At 31.8% G+C, this 19,423-nt stretch overlaps 3 protein-coding genes across 5 annotated transcripts; all 3 read left to right on the top strand.

Moving 5' to 3' along the window:
* LOC127241083 (cysteine desulfurase 1, chloroplastic) lies at positions 1–6,670 on the top strand. Its single transcript, XM_051259973.1, has 10 exons — positions 1–260; positions 351–484; positions 560–719; positions 1,702–1,888; positions 2,562–2,707; positions 2,784–2,856; positions 3,043–3,106; positions 4,652–4,751; positions 4,992–5,150; positions 6,204–6,670. The coding sequence occupies exons 1-10, from the start codon at positions 72–74 to the stop codon at positions 6,372–6,374; spliced, it is 1,383 nt and encodes a 460-aa protein (XP_051115930.1). The 5' UTR covers positions 1–71; the 3' UTR covers positions 6,375–6,670.
* A 1,397-nt stretch (positions 6,671–8,067) lies between these two features.
* On the top strand, positions 8,068–12,363 carry LOC127241141 (transcription initiation factor TFIID subunit 11). Of its 3 annotated transcripts, none has more exons than XM_051260059.1 (5): positions 8,068–8,253; positions 10,021–10,339; positions 11,046–11,133; positions 11,248–11,347; positions 12,079–12,363. In XM_051260059.1, exons 2-5 carry the CDS (start codon positions 10,029–10,031, stop codon positions 12,204–12,206), a joined length of 627 nt encoding a protein of 208 aa, XP_051116016.1. In that variant the 5' UTR covers positions 8,068–8,253; positions 10,021–10,028; the 3' UTR covers positions 12,207–12,363. The 3 variants fall into 3 exon arrangements, with proteins under 3 accessions (XP_051116016.1, XP_051116015.1, XP_051116014.1); XM_051260058.1 differs by having other exon boundaries at positions 8,068–8,274; positions 9,957–10,339; XM_051260057.1 differs by having other exon boundaries at positions 8,069–8,274.
* A 1,145-nt stretch (positions 12,364–13,508) lies between these two features.
* On the top strand, positions 13,509–15,228 carry LOC127241144 (presenilin-like protein At2g29900). The gene has a single exon (XM_051260061.1). It carries the CDS (start codon positions 13,628–13,630, stop codon positions 14,840–14,842), a length of 1,215 nt encoding a protein of 404 aa, XP_051116018.1. The 5' UTR covers positions 13,509–13,627; the 3' UTR covers positions 14,843–15,228.
* The last annotated feature ends 4,195 nt before the right edge of the window (positions 15,229–19,423 follow it).

Here is a 19,423-nt window from a genome sequence, read left to right as displayed (position 1 = left end):
GAAATGAAATATCAGTAGCCATTGTTGAGCTGATAACTGAGAGAAGAGAAGTGTGGACCAAATCGCCGGCGATGATGGTAACAGCCATGAACGGCGTCGTTTTCAAGCTCTCCCCTTCAATCCGCGCTATACCTAACCGTACCTTCCGCGCTATGCCGTTAGCTTCCTCCTCCGCGCCTGCTGCGCTGTCCAGCGACCCCAAGCTCGGCCCTGGATCGCTCGGTCACATCACAAGGCCCGATTTCCCTATCCTGCACCAGGCAATCGAACTTTTATGTCTTTATTTTCTCGCACCTTTTGGTTTTGGTAAGGAAGTGAATCGTTATTGCGGCGATTTGGTTTATACGCAGGAGTTGAATGGGAAGAGGCTTGTGTATTTGGATAACGCCGCCACGTCACAGAAGCCGGCGGCGGTGCTGAAGGCGCTGCAGACTTACTACGAGGCTTATAATTCGAACGTCCACCGCGGCATTCATTATTTGAGGTAATTCCGGTGGGAGCTGTGGTGGTGGTGGTGTTTGGATTGGTTGTTCTTATGCTTGTTTTTGTATTTGTTCAGCGCGAAGGCTACGGAGGAATACGAATCAGCGAGGCAGAAGGTTGCGAATTTTATAAACGCATCGGAATGTAGGGAGATTGTGTTCACGCGAAATGCTACAGAGGCCATTAATTTGGTGGCTTACAGTTGGGGCCTCTCAAATTTGAAGAAGGGGGATGAGGTATGAGCTTTGTATCCTTTTCAATTAATTGTTTCGAATCATATTTCGATGAACTGAGTTTGAGCTGAGCTAGATAGCTTTTTTGGCAGAGAGATTATGGGGTCTTGTGGCTTGTATGATATTAGAAGTTGCATCGGTTTCGGCATTGTTAAGCTACTCAATGCTGTTGTATTTATTTTTTCCTGTTTTTTCGTAGCAAGTCGATTTATAGTTTTGATAAATGGATTGTAGAACTCTTGCAGCAATGTGAATTTTTTGTTTCCTGGAGTTTGTGCTAGTTTTCGAATGTTTTTGTTTGTGTGAGTAGGTAATTTGGATGGAGATTATTTCTCACTGCTTGAAAAGCATGTGTTTGTTTAATGATTTAGATTTTTGAATAGTAAAAATTTAAATTTGAATAGTTGATGTCTTGATGTAAAATTCATTTTTAGTATAACATAGAAACTGAAAAACTAGGCATTTGATTTGATATTGTTTTGGAGGAAAATTAATAGAATAGTGAAAAATGTTGAAAAATCCACAGAAGATGGTATTTTCCTTATTGAAGCATAAAGAATTATCATTCATGTGCCTGTTACAAGTGAATAATGGTTTTAAGATCTTAGATCCAGCACCCTGCTTGACAAGTACGTGCACTGTTCTTCAGCTAAGAAATGGAATGCAGTTTGTGGGTATGTCTGGGGATGGTTGATATGGGAATGTTAAATGTTTAATGTTTAAAGTCGCTTACCTCTAGCTTTTTAGTGAGATGTTTGTGGACATAAAAACAAGTTAGGTTTGATATATCATCATGTGATTGTTGCAAAAAAAAATGAACTTAGTTGCAATTGCAAAGATCACATCAATTGTTCGCCTCTATATTTTATCTATTTCTTAGTTCTATATTTCGTTGAGATGCGCAAGGTTTTATTACTATGAATTTAACTAATGTTATTATATTATCTTTAAAGAGTTAAAAACATGTTTAATTTGTGGTTTTCAGATAGTGCTTACAGTTGCTGAACATCACAGTGCTATTGTCCCTTGGCAAATTGTAGCTCAAAAGACAGGTGCAGTTTTAAAGTTTGTAAATTTAACAGAAGATGAAGTGCCAGATGTGCAGAAGCTAAGGGAATTGCTCTCAAGGCAGACTAAACTTGTCGTCGTTCACCATGTTTCCAATGTTTTGGGTGAGTGTACTTTTGACTGTGAACTATACTTTTATCTAGATGATATTTATGCATGGACTGTAAGTTAGTATTAACTCTAGCTAAAATGCTTTTGCATCCGCAATTCATACATGGGTGTGAATATTTCGTTACTGTGTTTGAATGATGCCTATCCACTTGCTATGCCACTTTAGAGTTTCTACGTGTCTGAAGCGCTCATTATATGTTATCTATGGCTCATCCGAAATTACCAGGGACTAAATGATTTGGATCAGCTGATTTTTGGGCTTAGTTTCTAAACATTAGATACAAAAATACTATTTCATTGCAATCTGAATGTCTATAACTCAAATTCAATAGCAGGTAACTTTTTTTCTCTTGATTCAATCCAAAGCTGCAAAAGAGTTTTCTGAGATTGAAAAGGTTCGATGATCTTATGACAAGTTTTCACATAAAAGATTCTGTTCAAGGCTAATTAAGCAGAACTGAAATTTCAGACCAAAATACTGTGTATTTTTTAACGTAGTCTAGGGTAACTATTCTAAAGTATGGCATTACATTTATGTTGAGTAGTCTTTACCAATAATTCCCTGTCTTAAGTCCTTCGCTGCAGAACTCTTTTCTTTTGTTGCTCATTTTTGGTTCTCAGTCGAGCAATCTGACATAATGAACTTATATCTATTTATCCGTTCAGCTTCGGTTCTTCCAGTGGACCAAATTGTAAGTTGGGCGCATGATGTTGGGGCCAAAGTGGTTATAGATGCATGCCAAAGTGTTCCTCACATGGCAGTTGATGTGAAGGCCCTTGATCCAGATTTTCTTGTTGCTTCTTCTCATAAGGTCAATTTCTTTCTATATGAGTTAACTATCAAGCTTCGTAGTGAGCATTTGAAGTGAAGAAATAAACATGCTTCAGATGTGTGGGCCTACAGGCATTGGGTTCTTATATGGGAAAAGTGAGCTATTGTCTGCCATGCCTCCTTTCTTAGGTGCGTTTTTTCGATTTGAAGTGTTTAGTCTCATTTCTTTTCACTTCCTGAATCTACGAAAAAAAGAGGGGGGAAGAGATCAAAGGGTCATAACCACAACATCAATAATCTCTTGTTACTATCATATAATCGTTTTATGTAAATTGTTTGGTTGGACCTCTAAAAACCTGTCGGCGTAATTCTCAGGTGGTGGTGAAATGATAGCAGATGTATTTTTGGACTACTCGACCTATGCTGACCCTCCATCTAGGTCTGTGTTTATCTATATATATATACATATATTGGTTGACCTACAGTACTTGTATCTGTATGATTGTTTCATGAATATGCTTCGATAGTTTTAGAGAGGTTATGTAGTGTTGGTGGATTTTTGTTTGTAGATAAATAAATAAATGATACGTATTTCTAACAACTTAAACTTTTAGGTGAGTCGGTCATTTACATCATTTAACATGTAGCATTGGTTTAGAGTTTGGAATTGCAAAATTGCTGGTTCTAGAAAATGGAAAAACTGTACTGGTTTTTTACCTTGGGACTTTTCCACCCCTATCGTTACGTGCTATGGTTATCATGGTAAAATGTCTATGCATTATCAAATTGGATTTTAACTCAAATTAAGACGGAAAAGTTAATGCTCCTTGAAAAAGTCCCTCTTTGGCTAATTTTTAGTTCATCAAATCAAAGTTTGTTAACAATACAACACCAAAAGTTCATTTTTCTTAATATTTGCATTGCAATAAAAAATATCCAAAGTTATTATTGAAGAAAAGATTGGCCATGGAAATGAAAATATATAGAATAGAGGCATTTTGTAACATAGAGATTTTGATTAGAAATCATGACGTGTCTGTGGAAAGAGTACATTTTGTAACAATGCCACTTATATTTATTGAAAGTTGGTTACAATTGTTCCTTACCGATGCACACCTTTGTGCCTCCTCCTTGTAAGGCAATCAGGGCTGCAGATCCTGATCTAGCCAAGTATTTTATATACATAACCGACATATATTTGCACATAGTACATTGTATGTTGAGCAGGGGTGAGCATTGGTTGGTTCAAATCGAAAAAATCGAATTTTTTTTCGGTTCGAATTGTTTGGTTTAGATTATTCGGTTAATTGGTTTGGTTTGGTTCGGTTATGGTTTTTAATTTTTAATTTTGGTTAACCGAAAAAACCGAACTTCTAAAATAATAATAAATTATATATTAATAAATAATATATATTATATTTTGAGTATTTATATTTGATTGTATATTAAAAATATATATTAGTAAATAAAAGTTTAATTTCTTCTGTTTTAAAACGAATTGAACCGAACCGGACTAGTTTGATTTGGTTTATTTGATTTTGAAAAACGTTAGTACGATTTTGGTTTCAATTTTTATAAGCCGAAAATCGATCAAAATTGAAAATTTGGTTCGGTTTGAACCAAACCAACCGAATGCACACCCCTAATGTTGAGTTATAATATAATATTTTCTGAATTATAATATTAACATATGTTGTATTATAAATATGTTATGTATAGATATATGTTGATTACTTTCAAATCAGCACCATACTGACTTGACCAGATCAGTCGGGTGGCAATTAGTTTATACATTTTTTTTTGGTCAGAACTAGTGCATGTTAAATCACGAATTGTATTAGCAGCATCTATTAATGTCTGATTGAGATTAATTATTGATCTAAAGTTTTGGTTTTTGTACATGCTGCAAATTTTTCGAGTTTGAATGCCTTATTGCTTGTTGATATTTTTCGCCTTATGTTATAAATACAACAAACGAGATCAGATTTGAGGCTGGGACTCCCGCGATTGGTGAGGCCGTCGGTTTGGGAGCAGCAATTGATTATTTGTCCGCCATTGGAATGCAAACTATCCATGAGTACGAGGTACATTTTGATGCAATCCGAACCTTATGATTTTTTTCTAGCATTCGACTCTTCAATCCTATTTTAAGAAATGCACCGATACTCGTGCTGTTTAGTTACTGCTGGATAACTCTTTTTATTCGTTCTGATTCTTTTACAGCCGCAAGGATAATCCGAGATTATGAATCCTTAGATATATCATTTTGCAAATAATTTGCTTATGCAAGTGGGTTTTTCTTTTTCTCTGTTTTCTTGTTCCAGGTAGAGCTAGCAAACTATTTATACAATAGGTTACGGTCAGTGCATGGCGTCCGTCTCTATGGTCCGGCACCTTCAGAAACTGTGAACAGAGCTGCGCTTTGCTCGTTCAATGTCGAAGATGTTCATCCAACAGATATTGCTACCTTCCTTGACCAGCAGGTACATTTCCCTATCTTTCGCGAACATCATTACTATTCCTTTAGTATTGATAGCAAACAAATATTAAAATTGATGACTCTGCCAAATTCTTTTTCCCAAAATTTCTATAATGTTCGATCTTCTAAGTTTGTTTAGAAATTATGGTTTTTTTTGGATAAGAGTTTTGGAGAATTTTTGGAATGGTAAAATTTTCGTGGTTGATGTGATTTTGTGAGATAAAAAAGGTATTTAAGGTGATATTTTTTATGAAAGTTGTTATTGATGAATAGTATCAAAATTTATAAATTTTTTTTACGTAAACAGAGCTTACATTTGTCAGTAAAGTATATCTACAGTACTTGTATTTTAGTCAAAATGCACAACATACACTAAGGGTGTGTTTGTTTGGGGGATTGGATTTTAAATCCACTATTCATCTCATTTTTTCTTCCCAAAAAATCAAATCAAACACATTTTTTATTTTTTATATTATACTAAAAATAAATTTTACATTCAAAACATCACATCAACACCTATTTATATCACATCATACTACTATTCAAATTCAAAATTTTTACTATTCAAATCCCAAATCAAAATTCAAACCCCCAAACAAACACACCCTAAATTCACTGATGTGCTAACTAAAAATGTGCATAATATACTGATCTACAATATAGTTTATGCAAGGTGTTTTTTATATTTATGTTAAAACTATTCATGATGTGATGTATATGCAATTTATCGTTTCGAAGGCTCTATTTAGATAAAAGAGTTTTGGAGTTGTAGAAAATTTTGAGAATAGTAAAAAAAAATGGGTATTTGACAATGTTTTGCGAGAAAAAATTAATATTTTCTCCGTCCGCCTTTAAGGGTTATATTTATTTTTTACGTCATTATATTTAATATTAAAAATATCTTTTATATTTGTATAATTTTTTTTGTACAAATGTCATTGTATTAGTATTACGAGACACTAATAGAAATATTTTTGTCATTTTCCATTGATTTGTATTACGTTTTGATATAATATTTTTTAAAAGAGCCTAATTTGTAATGGACAATATATTTCAGCACAGCGTTGCCGTTAGATCGGGTCACCACTGCGCGCAGCCTCTCCATCGCTATTTGGGCGTGAATGCAAGTGCGCGAGCGAGCCTCCATTTCTACAACACGAAAGAAGATGTCGACGAATTCATCGGGGCTCTCGAAGACACCATCAGCTTCTTTGCATCTTTCAAATGAGGATAAGCTTCAAAGGTTAGTGAAATTCATGTATGATATTGATTTCATGACTATTATCGTGCTACAAAAACATAAGTCGAGTTGGAAACACGGCCGTGTTCGTTGTGTTCCCACATATTTTTATGCACGCTTTTGAACACTACAATATTTCGGTACGGCCGTGTTCAGCGTGCGTATTATTTGTTTAAGCTAAAATGCTGAATTTGTTGAGAGTCACATGAGTTTTGACTACGGTTGGACTGTTTTTGTTAAGATCTATGGTTGTGTTCTTTTAATTATTTTTTACCTTATTATTATTATTATTTTTTTAATTTCTATTTGTTATTATGCCCTCATTATTATTTATATATATATATATTATAAAGTATTATATCAAATTATTATTCTCTTAATTATTCAATGATGTACTAATTGATTGAACACTAGTTTTAATAAAAATAAATGAAAATAATTTTTTTTTTTTTTACTTTTTAAGGTAAAAATAAATAATAAAGAAGCAGTATTTTTTTTATAGAAACGAGAGTAAATTTAAATAATAAAATAAGAATAAATTGAACGATCAACTTAGGGTGTGTTTGTTTGGGGGTTTGAATTTTGAGTTAGGATTTGAATAGTAAAAATTTTGAATTTGAATAGTTGTATGATGTGATATAAATAGATATTGATGTGATGTTTTGAATGTAAAATTGATTTTTAGTATAATATAAAAAAATAAAAAATAAGTGTTTGATTCGATGTTTTTGGAGGGAAAGTTTTGAATGAATAGTAGAATTTTGATAAAATCCTACAGACGAACACCCTTAGTATATAAATACAAAGTAAAAACACTCTTAATTTTATAATTTATATTGTAATATTTTTATTTTTTCAAAACTAAATTCAATGTTTTAATCTCATTGAAACCACTGTTTGCTTTAAGTAGTAAAGTTCAATATACATTGAAATGAATATTTTGATATTTTTATGACGAAATATATTTTATTAATATTATTAAGTTATATTTATTATTTTTGAATATTTTTAATATTAAAATAGTCTATTATTAGGAGAGAGAGGGACGATATATATTTTTTCAAAATAAATGTACAAAAGTTATTATGTAGTTGAGATTTCTTTATTTTTTTCAAATGAAATATTTTATTAAATGTGATTTACAAATAATATTTATTGCATATTGTAATATTTTATATTAAAATTTTCATAGTAAAAAATTTAAACTTCAAAGAGAAAAATTAATAATTGTCTATTGAATTATGCTGTGACTTGTGAGTATGGTGAATATTTGTATATTAAATAAATTTATGCCTATTTATTTTGATTTATTATTATTTTTTTCACTTTAAAGTAAATAATTCCTTATATATATATATTTTAAATACTATTTCTTTCGTCCCAAATAAATTATCCTTATTATTGTATAATTAATACATAATTAAAAAATATATTAATAAAAATAATTATAATATATTTAAGATTTAAAAAATTATAAATTATAAAATTTAAAATGTGATTAAATCGTATAAAATAAAATAAAAAATTATATGAAATAGTCGAAAATAAAAAATATAGACAATTTATATGAGACTGAAACTGAAGTATTTAAACATAAATATTGTTAAAAAAAAAGTGCTAATTAAAAAAATATAATTCTTATATTTCCCATATTCGTAACCATTTAAATAAAGCCCAAGTCTAAGCCCAAATAGGAAGAAGCCACAAATTCGCTCCTTGCTCGCAGAGAACCATCCTTGATTCCTTCCTCCTCCGGCAGTGACTCGCCGATTACCAATTCCAGTTCCTTTCTCCGGAGATCACTCGCCGATACTACTTCCAATTCCAATTCCTTCCTCAGGTGTTGAGACGATTCTTTGAAAACAAGGTTGGACTTTGTTGGAACTAGGTGCGTGTTAGGTTTTTAATTTCTGTCAAATCAGTGCAATCTGACAATTGGAATATTTATTTCTTTGTTTATTTGCTCGTTACTTTCTCTGAACTTGACGTCTGGACTTGTACTTGTTTGTTGAAGTGTCGTTTGATTGTTTGTTTAATGGAATAATCAGATTTTTTAAATTTTTTGGTTCGTTCTACTTGAAAACAGTGGCTGCTATCCATTTTGACTAATTTGAGTGTTCTATCCATTTTAGTTTTAGCTATGTTGTTGTCAATGAATTTATCTGCAGTATTCCAGATTTTGAATAGATTTATGCTGTGACTTTAGGATTTATGATTCTCAATTTTGGAAATTAATGGTGGTCACTTGAATTGGTTTTGTAATTCTTCAATATGGCAGAGTTATGTATGGGCAATGTGATTCTGTAGTATTACCAATTTTGTTTATCTGACCTACATAGATGCTTAATTTGTATTTGTAACTATGAATCTGAATTTACTGTAATTGTGTAAAATCTATGTGGTAGGAATGCATAATTTGTTAGATATATAGTTGGTTCGCCTATTAAAAAGCCTTCACTTTTCGAAGTTTGATGCGTTATGGTGTTAATTTGAGTTAAATCTATGTTTTTGTAGTTTCTATATAAATGAGACAAGCTCTAGAGCGACATTTTTAACATATTGATTAATTCAGGGGATAACACTTTTTATTTCTTATGCTAGGCCGAGTTTGTATGTGCTTTTTAATGATCTCGTTCTTGTTATCTTGAAATTGTTGTCGGATATTTGTCATGACCAATATCTCAAGGCTTGATCAATGCTGGGACACTGGTATCTTGTAGTTGAGTAGTCTATTTGGTTTTGATTAGTGTATTAGTGACCGCCGTAAAATTTTGTTCTCATTGTAATTGCAATTTCAATAAAAGGATTAGACTAAAAAATTGAAGTGCAGTGTAGTTGCTGTAGTACTAAAAAAAGGGACCGTTATCTAGTTTGAGGCAATTTTGTTTATATATTATGCCCATCATCTAGTTAGTTTTTGCTCAAATTTCTCGAACTCATTGGGTGTGTTCTTTTGTATTTGTTTTTAATATTTTGAGGTGAAAATAGTTGTTTAATGTAATATTTTGTATGTGAATTAAGTTTTAGATGTGGTGTTCGTAGAGGGAAAATAAAGATTGAGTAGTAAAAAATTGAGAATGAAAACAAAAAAGTGCGAATCCACATTATTTAATTCTATTTAGTTTTGCAAAGCAACAAAACGGCTTTAGGGTTTGTTGGTTTGGGGGTTGAGATTTTAAATAGTAAAATTTTGAATTTGAATAGTTGCTTGTTCTGCTATAAATAGGCGATGATGTGATATTTTAAATGTAAATTAATTTTTAATGTAATATGGACAATGAAAAACAAATGTTTGATTTGATATTTTTGGAGAAATTTTTTTTCATGAATAGTAAAAACCTGTAAAAAAACCCCAACTTATTGTTTTAGCATCGAAGTGCAGACTGTTTCTCAAATTATTGATTACTAAACAATTAATAATAAGAAGTTTGATATAGAGAGAGCTCCTTATGCATCTTCTCAGGCACATGACATTACTTCTATTCAAACATTTTTTCAGTGTTAATACGTGCATAGTTTTGTCAAAAAGGAACTTTTATACAATGAATAGATATCCCACTTCCAAATCAGGGAATAGATAATGGGGTTCGTGTTGCTGGTTTATGCTTGAAGATCGATTGAATTACATGTATAGGAAATTGGATGAAGAAATCAAAGGATCCATTTGAGATTGCTTTTGAAGAGCAGGAAGATTCTCCACCAGAATCCCCTGTTGGTGTCGATGAAAATGAAACACAAACCTCAGCTGGCCCAAATACTAATGTTACTGGAGAATTTGAACAAAGCGCCAAAGTACTTGCTGCAGGTCCTTCAACTTCTGCTCCCGTATCGATAGGGAGAACTGGTCCGGCTGGAAAAAATAAGGACGACGATGAGGAAGAAGAAGAAGAGAACATGGATGTTGAACTTGGCAAGTTGCGGAGTGGTGATCCTGCAAAAACAGCCAAAATGCAGTAAGTGGGCTGATTATATCTTCCTAATTTAAGTTTGATTTGTTCAGTATCTTCGATTGCTTCATTTATGCAAGTATAATTATCATGACCTCATTTTACAAAGCGAAAATATTTCCTTAGAAGATTAGAACATGCTTGTGTTCTTTGATAGTTGAGCTTGGCCAAAAAAGTGAAAATCGGTTGTTTGTGCTTGAAATTTGAATATTGTGTATTTCTTCTCTGTTTATGTGCCGCACGATTCTTGGAAAACACTCAGGCTAATCTGTTTGTACAATTCTACATTTCTAAATATTTTTTTATCTGGGGTGGGGGATCATCCATTTATTTTTCACGAGTGAGTGTAATCTAGTTTCAAACCCAAAAGATTAACTTTGGGTTCACAAAACCAAATTTGAATATTCATTCGATTTTTACTCTTTGATTGGTAACAGATTGGGAATGTTGACTATGGTATGAAGGCCATTTTTTATTTTTTATTTCAAATTTCCGATTACAATTTTGTTCTTTTTTTTAGCCAGAGTGCTATCTACGATGAAACATCTCGTTAGTTAGCTGATACTAATAGAGAAATTTCTGTATAATGTGAACCTCATTGTCAGAAAGCCAGTATAGCTTCATTTGGCGTAATTCAATATGTTGATATTTTTCTTGAGTATTACGTGTCGCGCTTAGTTCTTTCTTTTCAAACATAGTGTTTCTTCTCCAGGGAAATTTTAGCGCATTTTACGGAGGAGCAAATGAGTAGGTACGAGTCGTTTAGAAGATCCGGATTTCAGAAATCCAATATGAAACGGGTATGTAGAGCTGCTCGAACTTATCTATCACCCCACCCCGTTATATGAACTATAATTTGCTCGGTAGGTATATGGAAAATGTTCATTTCCAAAACGTTTAATTTCTCGCTGCAGTTATTGACAAGCATTACCGGAAGCGCCAAAATATCTATACCTATGACCATTGTGGTATCTGGAATTGCAAAAATGTTCGTTGGCGAGCTGGTTGAAACAGGTACCTTTGCCATTTCTCAGTGAAATCACTTTTGACACTATTCATACAGAGGATCACTTTCAAGAAACATTATGTCAGTTTTAATGCTATTCAATAACAGTAATTGTTTTTCAAAATTATTACATCAAATGCATATATATATAATATATTTTTTAACTAAACATTACATTATTTTTTCAACTTTTAATATTTTAAAATTTTTTCAAAGCTCCAAAAACACCGAAAGAAAATTTCTAGGGTGTGTTTGTTAGGTTTGATTTTGAGTTGCTATTTGAATACTTAAAATTTTGAATTAAAATAGTTGTATAATTTTTAGGGTAATATAAAAAATAAAAAATAAGTGTTTGATTTGATATTTTTTAAGGGGAAAAAATTTGGTGAATCCTAAAGAACACACCCTGGAGCCTTAATTTTTTACTATTCTATAAAACTTAATTTGGTGAATCCGAAAGATCTGTAAGTGTGTTTGTTTGTGGATTTAATTTTTAAATAGTAAAAATTTGAATTTGATTAGTTATTTAATATGATATAAATAGATATTGATGTAATATTTTTAATGCAAAACACGTTTTTAGTATAATATAAAGAAAACCAAAAGTAATTATTTTATTTGATTATTTTGGAGAAAAAATAAAATTGAATAGTAAAAATATGTTAAAAATTCACAAAAGAACACAGCCTGAAACTTTCAAAAAATCTTATCTAAATGGAGTATTGTCTGATGATTGCAGCGCGGATTGTAATGGGAGAGCGAAGGGACTCCGGACCGATCAGGCCAAGCCACATGAGGGAAGCTTATAGAAGATTAAAGCTCGAAGGCAAGATCCCGAAGCGATCCGTGCCAAGGCTTTTCCGCTGAGCGAACACGAATCCATTTAGGTACTTTGTCGCTTGCCTCTCCCGGTACCATAGTATTTTTATGATGTTTTAATATTTGTTTCATTAGGGAGTCGGGTGTGTTATGGTTGTGGGATTGGCTCCAAACTCCGGCAATAACATTGCTCTTTTCCCTTCAACTTTTCCCTTCAACTATATTAACTATTATAGTCATATCACACACGTACTATAACAAATATATATTTCGATTTAAAATTTTATTATTCTAAGCAGTGAACCCCAACTCTCGAACTATATGGCGAAAAACATTCCATGCGTTGCCAAAGGGACAAGGCCTACAATGATGTGGTTTATATGACGATCAAATAATGATTTTGGGTCTGTTTTTTGAGTCCAATTTTAGGTTGGATTATGGTGCAAACAAGTGTTTGCACATTGATCCATCCCAAAACTAGACTGGAGAGGGGTTCGAAGACAGAATATGTGAGGCTGTCTTTTTTTTTTTTTAATTATAAATATAAAAAAAATTATAATAATTATAATTTAATAAAATATATACAATATATATTATTTTGTAGAGAATAAATTTTTTTTATAATACAAATAAATAAAAATTTAAAAAAAATATAAAAATATAATATAAATTTATAATTAAATTATACAAATTATTATACATTTATATTATTATATTTATATCCATCAAATCAATACACATTAAAACTCCTCAAATTCCAATCAAACTCAAACTCAAAAGAAATATCAAAATGTAAATTCATCTCAAAATTCAAATAAATATCAAACTCAAATCCAAACCCAAATTTCCCCAACACCTCCTAAAAAACGCACCCTTGTAATTACTAAAAATAAAAATGAAAATATTGTTTTAGAATGGATTGAAAAATGACAAAATGATAGACAAAATGGAACATTTTGTTTTTTTTTGATCCGGTACTATTTTTTTTACGACGCAGTAATCCTGGCCGCTACCTAAAAGTATAAATCTCCGGTCGAACCCGAGCCATGTGTGACAGGTGAGCTGAGACATCGGGGTTTGAACCCATAAACTATTGTTTTGACACGAAAAAGGATATAATAGTATATTCCGTCTTCTCTTTTTAATTTATTATTTATTTTTGTTTTATTCTCTTTCCTGCTTTTTCCCAAAAACACATTTGCAGATATGCTTAAAAAAAGAAAATAAATATATAAACTTTTTTAGTGTCGACGAGGAGGACTAACTATTAAATAATAAAAATACGGTAAGAAAACTCACATATCAAACACAGGCGAACACGTGACTCGTGCGTGCTTCCAACGCAAGGGCGTGTTTGGCTACACTAAAAAAACTCCAAATTGGAGTTTCTGCATCCCTTCGGCCTCCAAGCCCCAAGCCCCAATCCCCAATCCCCACCCCCAAAAAATCCCCAAATTTCTTGATCCACAATGGATCACAATCCGAATTCCAATCCCAATCCACGACGCAGCAGCCTCCTCGAATCACTCGGCGAAGAAATCACCCGAATCATAACCCCCGTCTCAATCTGTATGCTCTCCGTAGTAATCCTCGTTTCAATTCTCGACTCCGGCGGCGACGGCGGCGCCTCCCTGACCACGGTGGCCACCATGGCCTACGACGAGTCCGATTCCGACTCAATTTGGGATAAGCTCAAAGGCGCCATACTCAACTCCGTCATATTCATCGCCGTCGTAACCGCGGTCACATTCCTGCTGGTCCTTCTCTTCTACTTCCGCTGCACAAAATTCCTTAAATACTACATGGCTTTCTCTGCTTTAATGGTTCTAGGGTTTATGGGGGGCGAAATCGCCCTATTTTTGATCCAGCATTTCAATTTCCCAATCGATTGCATTACCTTCCTCGTTTTGCTCTTTAATTTCACTGTCGTTGGTGTTATGGCTGTCTTCCTTTCGAAAATGGCGATATTTGTGACTCAAGCTTATTTAGTAGTGATTGGAGTTCTTGTTGCTTATTGGTTTACACTTTTGCCGGAATGGACAACTTGGGTGCTCTTAATAGCCATGGCATTGTATGATCTTGCCGCCGTTTTGTTGCCGGGAGGGCCGTTAAGGCTTTTGGTCGAATTGGCGATGTCGAGGGATGAAGAAATTCCGGCTTTGGTTTACGAGGCTCGTCCGGTGATCGGAGACGGCGACAATGGTGTTTTGCCGAGGAGAAGGGTGTGGAGTGTTGGTTTGGATGGGAATTCCGGGGAAAGATCGAGTCTTGGCGTCGAGGAGGGTCGGGTTTTGGTTGGGGGGTCGGGGGAGTTAAGAGCGCCGCTTATTCAGCAAACGAGTATGCGGATGAATTCGATGGGGGGTGGTGGATCGGGTGAAAATCTTGCGCTTGAAGGGATTGGTTTGGGATCTTCGGGCGCGATCAAGCTAGGGTTGGGGGATTTTATTTTTTATAGCGTGTTGGTTGGTAGGGCGGCGAAGTATGATTTTATGACGGTTTATGCGTGTTATCTTGCGATTGTTGCGGGTCTCGGGATAACGTTGTTGCTCCTTGCGTTTTATCGCAAGGCTTTGCCGGCGCTTCCCTTTTCTATAATGCTCGGCGTGTTGTTTTATTTGTTGACTAGGTTGTTGCTAGAAACGTTTGTTGTGGAATGCTCGATGAACTTGTTGATGTTTTAGAAATACGGGAATTCTTGATCTTTTAGAATAGAGTTTGGTCGTTCGTGTTGTCTTTGTGGTATGAAGATTCGTTGGGCGATTTATTGAAGTTTTATATGATCGTCGAGTGAAGATAACTCGCACGTTGGATTGTAAGTTGGATTCTTGTTAGTTTGCGCTATGTCGGGATTTAGATGAATGTGAAGAAATTCGAAAATTATATCGTGAAATGCTCGTAGATGCTCTCTATGATGTTAGTTCTCGACTTATGCTCGGTGTAGAGTAATTTTGGGTGCGTTTGTTTGTGGGTTTTGGGTTTGGATTTATGAACAGTAAAAAGTTGTATTTGAATAATTGTATGATGACCATAATATAATATATATAAAAAAAATAATTGTTTGTTTTGATATATATATATATTTTGAAGAAAAATAAAGAATTTGAATAGTAAAAATTGTTGGTTAAAACCTACAAAAGAATTAGACGCTTGGAGGCTTCTAAATATGGTCGCCTTTTTTGATAAATTAGTGATAAATTAGTTACTATTCTTTAAAATAAAGATAAATAAAATTCTTCTAAATATAGTCTCACTTTTTTTTTTGATAAATTAGTGATAAATTAGTTATTATTCTTTAAAATAAAGATAAATAAAATTTTAAAGGAATAAAGTTGTTTATTATAAATTAATTGTGTATAAATTTAGCTAAAGAAAATAAAAATAATTATATTCTCTATTATTAGTAAGTATTTGAGAAGTTTATTAGTAAAAATAATTATATATTAAGATTAAGATAATTAAATAATTTGATTAGGATTAAGAAAATCATAAATTATAAAATTTAAAATTTGATTAAAATGTATAATTATATTTTCAGAAAAGAAAAAAACAAATTATATGAACTACAAAATACTGACAAATTATGTGAAACGAATGAAATATAATTTTTACGTTCGAAAGAAATATATATATATTTGAAAATTGACAACACCATTTATATTGTTGGTATAACGAAAATACAATATAATAATTAATTAATGAGATGTACCAACATAAATGAATCTAGCTTAAAGCTATTGGTTCGTTATTTCATTATTTCTTGAAGCTTTCTTATAATTAGCTAAGACCATATATTATGAAATTATTGTTAAATGAAAATAGCTCTCCTTTTCTATTTTGGCATATAGACAAAATTTCTATCCCTACAATGATTGTCATCATAATTCAAATACAACAAAGCTGACTATGTCTGTTGCACACACATGCACAATCTTATTTCCTATTTTGACATATAGACAAAATTTTCATCTTTGCAATGGTTGTCATCAGAATTCAAATACAACAAAGTTGACTATCTCTGTTGCACATAGACATATACTGCAGTATATTTATCTTTGTCCATTTTGTCTCATCTTTATATATACACAAAAGACAAATTGAATGAATGAGGATAGTCAACATACTATTAGATTTCCAGAGAAACATCCAATTCCATATCAGTGTAAATGAAATTAATTTGGTTTATTTTTCTTGTTCAACAAGGTGGTTGAATGTACATCTTGGGATAGTCTTGTCGTAGATAGATCACATTTGAGAGTTAGTTTTTAGAGAGAGAAATATTCCACCGACCTTTCACTTATGTCCCTCACTATTTTGGTATTTTGAACTTATGTTTTACACAAAAACTCATCAGAAGAGTCGCCGGAGGAAGGAGTTTTCGGAGGTCCAACAGGTGGAGACGACCAACTCTTAATCTGCATTACTCCGTTGCTATTGTAAACACTGGTGTCAGTACGAACTTGTGACAGCCAATATGTGTACACAAATTTCAAGATTAGTCATTATGAAAGAAATATGTTGAAGGAGTTTGTCGTTGTTTTGCACTATATTCACTATTGATTATAGTGAATTCAATCCCATGTAAGATTGGTTTATAAGTGAACTGAGTCAACAAATACTTATCTAATTTATTGCTTTAGTGTTCATGCATTTATATCGTTGACAGTGTTGTTATTATTATAAACTTACCACGCTGAGAGTTGGCCATTTTTTACTATTAAAAGGAGATTTGCTCGAGCTCCATTTTTCAACAATTCTAAACAAAATTAAAGACAATAATATCATTCTATTATGCAAATTAATACAAACTTAAATCCTCAGTTTTGTTGTTAGATGAAATTAATATGAACTTGAGAGCATAATCAAATAAAATCATTGCATACCTCTTGAATCGAAAAAATCATTTCAATAGATTAGAATTAAGAAACAAAAAGTCCATTACATGAAAATCTAAGATGAAAGAGTAAAATGATGAGTTGACAGTTATAGTACCGATTATTTTTTCTAAATGAATTTGGATATTTAGAAACAATATTTTCATTGATTTTTTTCAATTGTTTCGACTCTGGGTTAATTATGTCTTTTTCGTTTTCAACTATGTAGTACTATTTTTAATTTTGTGAATTGCAATCATGTTTTCATTTTAAAAGGGAAAAATAATTCAGTTTGTTTTTATCATTGTGCTGATTTTGTATCAATTATGTGCTTCATGATATTAAAATATGTGTTGTTTTTAACTTTATTAATTGGTGTCATCTTTTCACTTTATAAGAAAAACTGATTTTACTTGTTTTATTATTATACTGAATTTGAGTTGTTATTTTTAAGTTTATTAATTGGTGTCATTTTTTTCACTTTACAAGAAAACTAATTTTTCTTGTTTTATTATTATACTGAATTTTAGTTATCAATCCTAACATGTACATACATAATGCAAAAACAAATACACACACCATTCGACTTGTCAATCATTCATTTTTTTTTTTAAATCTTTTAGGAATAAGAACCTGGTAGATCTTTAGACACACTCCTTTTTCGACTACACATTTGTTTTGATGTTCTAGACATTGAAGATTGCTCCACAGTCGATTCTTGAATTCCATGCACAAGCATTTGTACTTTGTCTCTCCTCAAACCATTATGAATCTGAAAATTTTAAATTGAAAAAACTTTAACAATTGAGCATGGATTCAATAAATAATCAAACACTTATTTAAAATTAAATGTAGTTCAAATAAGTAAAAATGAACAAATGTTAGTAACCATACAATGGAATAGATACAAAGGCAAGTGTGATATGATCAAGAGTGTATTGTGCATGTATTGGTGAAACCTATGTGGATTTTCTATACAATTGAACCAACAAGTTTGTGATTTTTTTTTTTTTTTTTCAAAATATTGTGCTATCTGTGCTAATTAAGTTTTGCAATGATTTGCAAAAAACTATGTCATAGTTTTTTATGGTTGTATTTTAAATTTATATAACCCCAAAGCCCAATTCATTATAATAACTAGCATTATATTAAAAGAAAATAAAATTTAATATGACTATAGAAATTACTTTGAATTCATCCGAAGAGATAGCGCTAACAAGATCGATAGAATAACATTACCTTGCAAGAAATATTGCAACACCAAATATCTTCATTGTTTTTCGGAAGTTTACTCCTACATAGTCTACACGCCTTATCTTTTTCAACAAATGCACCGGATCAGGCATGTGGAAGGAGATTCAATAATAACACTAAGCTTTTTATTACACTTATAAACCTATATTTAATAGTAGTTGAGTACTGATAATAAAGAATGAAATTGTAATTTTTAAAAATGAAGTTTAGAATATATTAAATAGTTTAATTCTAAAAGAATATAAAATTTAACACTAAACATGCTCGAAATACACACAATTATCCTTAACTTCATCCACTCTCACTACAAGAAAATATCATTTTTTTAACGAGATTTTTTCGTCTTTAAACGGAATTAATAATGGAATTATGTTAGCTACGTGATCTTTTAGGGACGGAATTCCGTTACAAATATACTATTTTTTTTTTGTAGTGTATCTATAGTATAATTAATATTTATATTATATCTTTCAAACCAACAAAATTTTTATATAAAAATTGTAAGACATAAGTAAACACACCTTAAATTTGTAAAGCAAACATGACATTAAAATGAAGGACTATTGTGTACCTGAATTTTCACTACAAAAAAAATTTCGTAGCAAAACATAATAATTCATGGTAAATATACTTTTGCGATGAAACTCATTTCGTCACCTATACCGTGTTAGTAAAGATTTTTTGCGACAAACATGCCTTCCGTAACAAAAAAAATAAGTTTTTTGCAATGAAAATTAAGAAAAGAGATATAGGTACAAAAATATGATTTCGTAGCATGCTTTTTCTATAAAATTAAAATTCATAACAAAAGAGTTTTAGCAATCAAATATATATGATTTTTTTAGCCAAATGATTTTTTTAGCCAAATGATTTTAGCTATGAAAATAATTTTGTACTTAAAATCTTTTTGCTATGAGGATATAATTTTCTAGTAAAAAACTTTTAGCGACGAAATCAATTTTGTAGTACATAATTTATTTTTAGCGATAAAATTAATTTTTTGTAGCTAAATGACACGACATTTTATAGTTAAAAATATTCTTATCTACATGTCTGTGGACATGTAGATAAGAATATTAATTATCCATGTATAGAAATAATTATTAGCTAAAAAACATAAAGGGAGATTGGATTCAC

This window comes from Andrographis paniculata, unplaced genomic scaffold (assembly GCF_009805555.1).
Source record: "Andrographis paniculata isolate CXL003 unplaced genomic scaffold, ASM980555v1 Contig80END, whole genome shotgun sequence".
Classification (NCBI taxonomy): domain Eukaryota; kingdom Viridiplantae; phylum Streptophyta; class Magnoliopsida; order Lamiales; family Acanthaceae; genus Andrographis; species Andrographis paniculata.
Note: the sequence above shows the minus strand (reverse complement) of the source record. Positions and strands in the feature narration are given on the sequence as shown.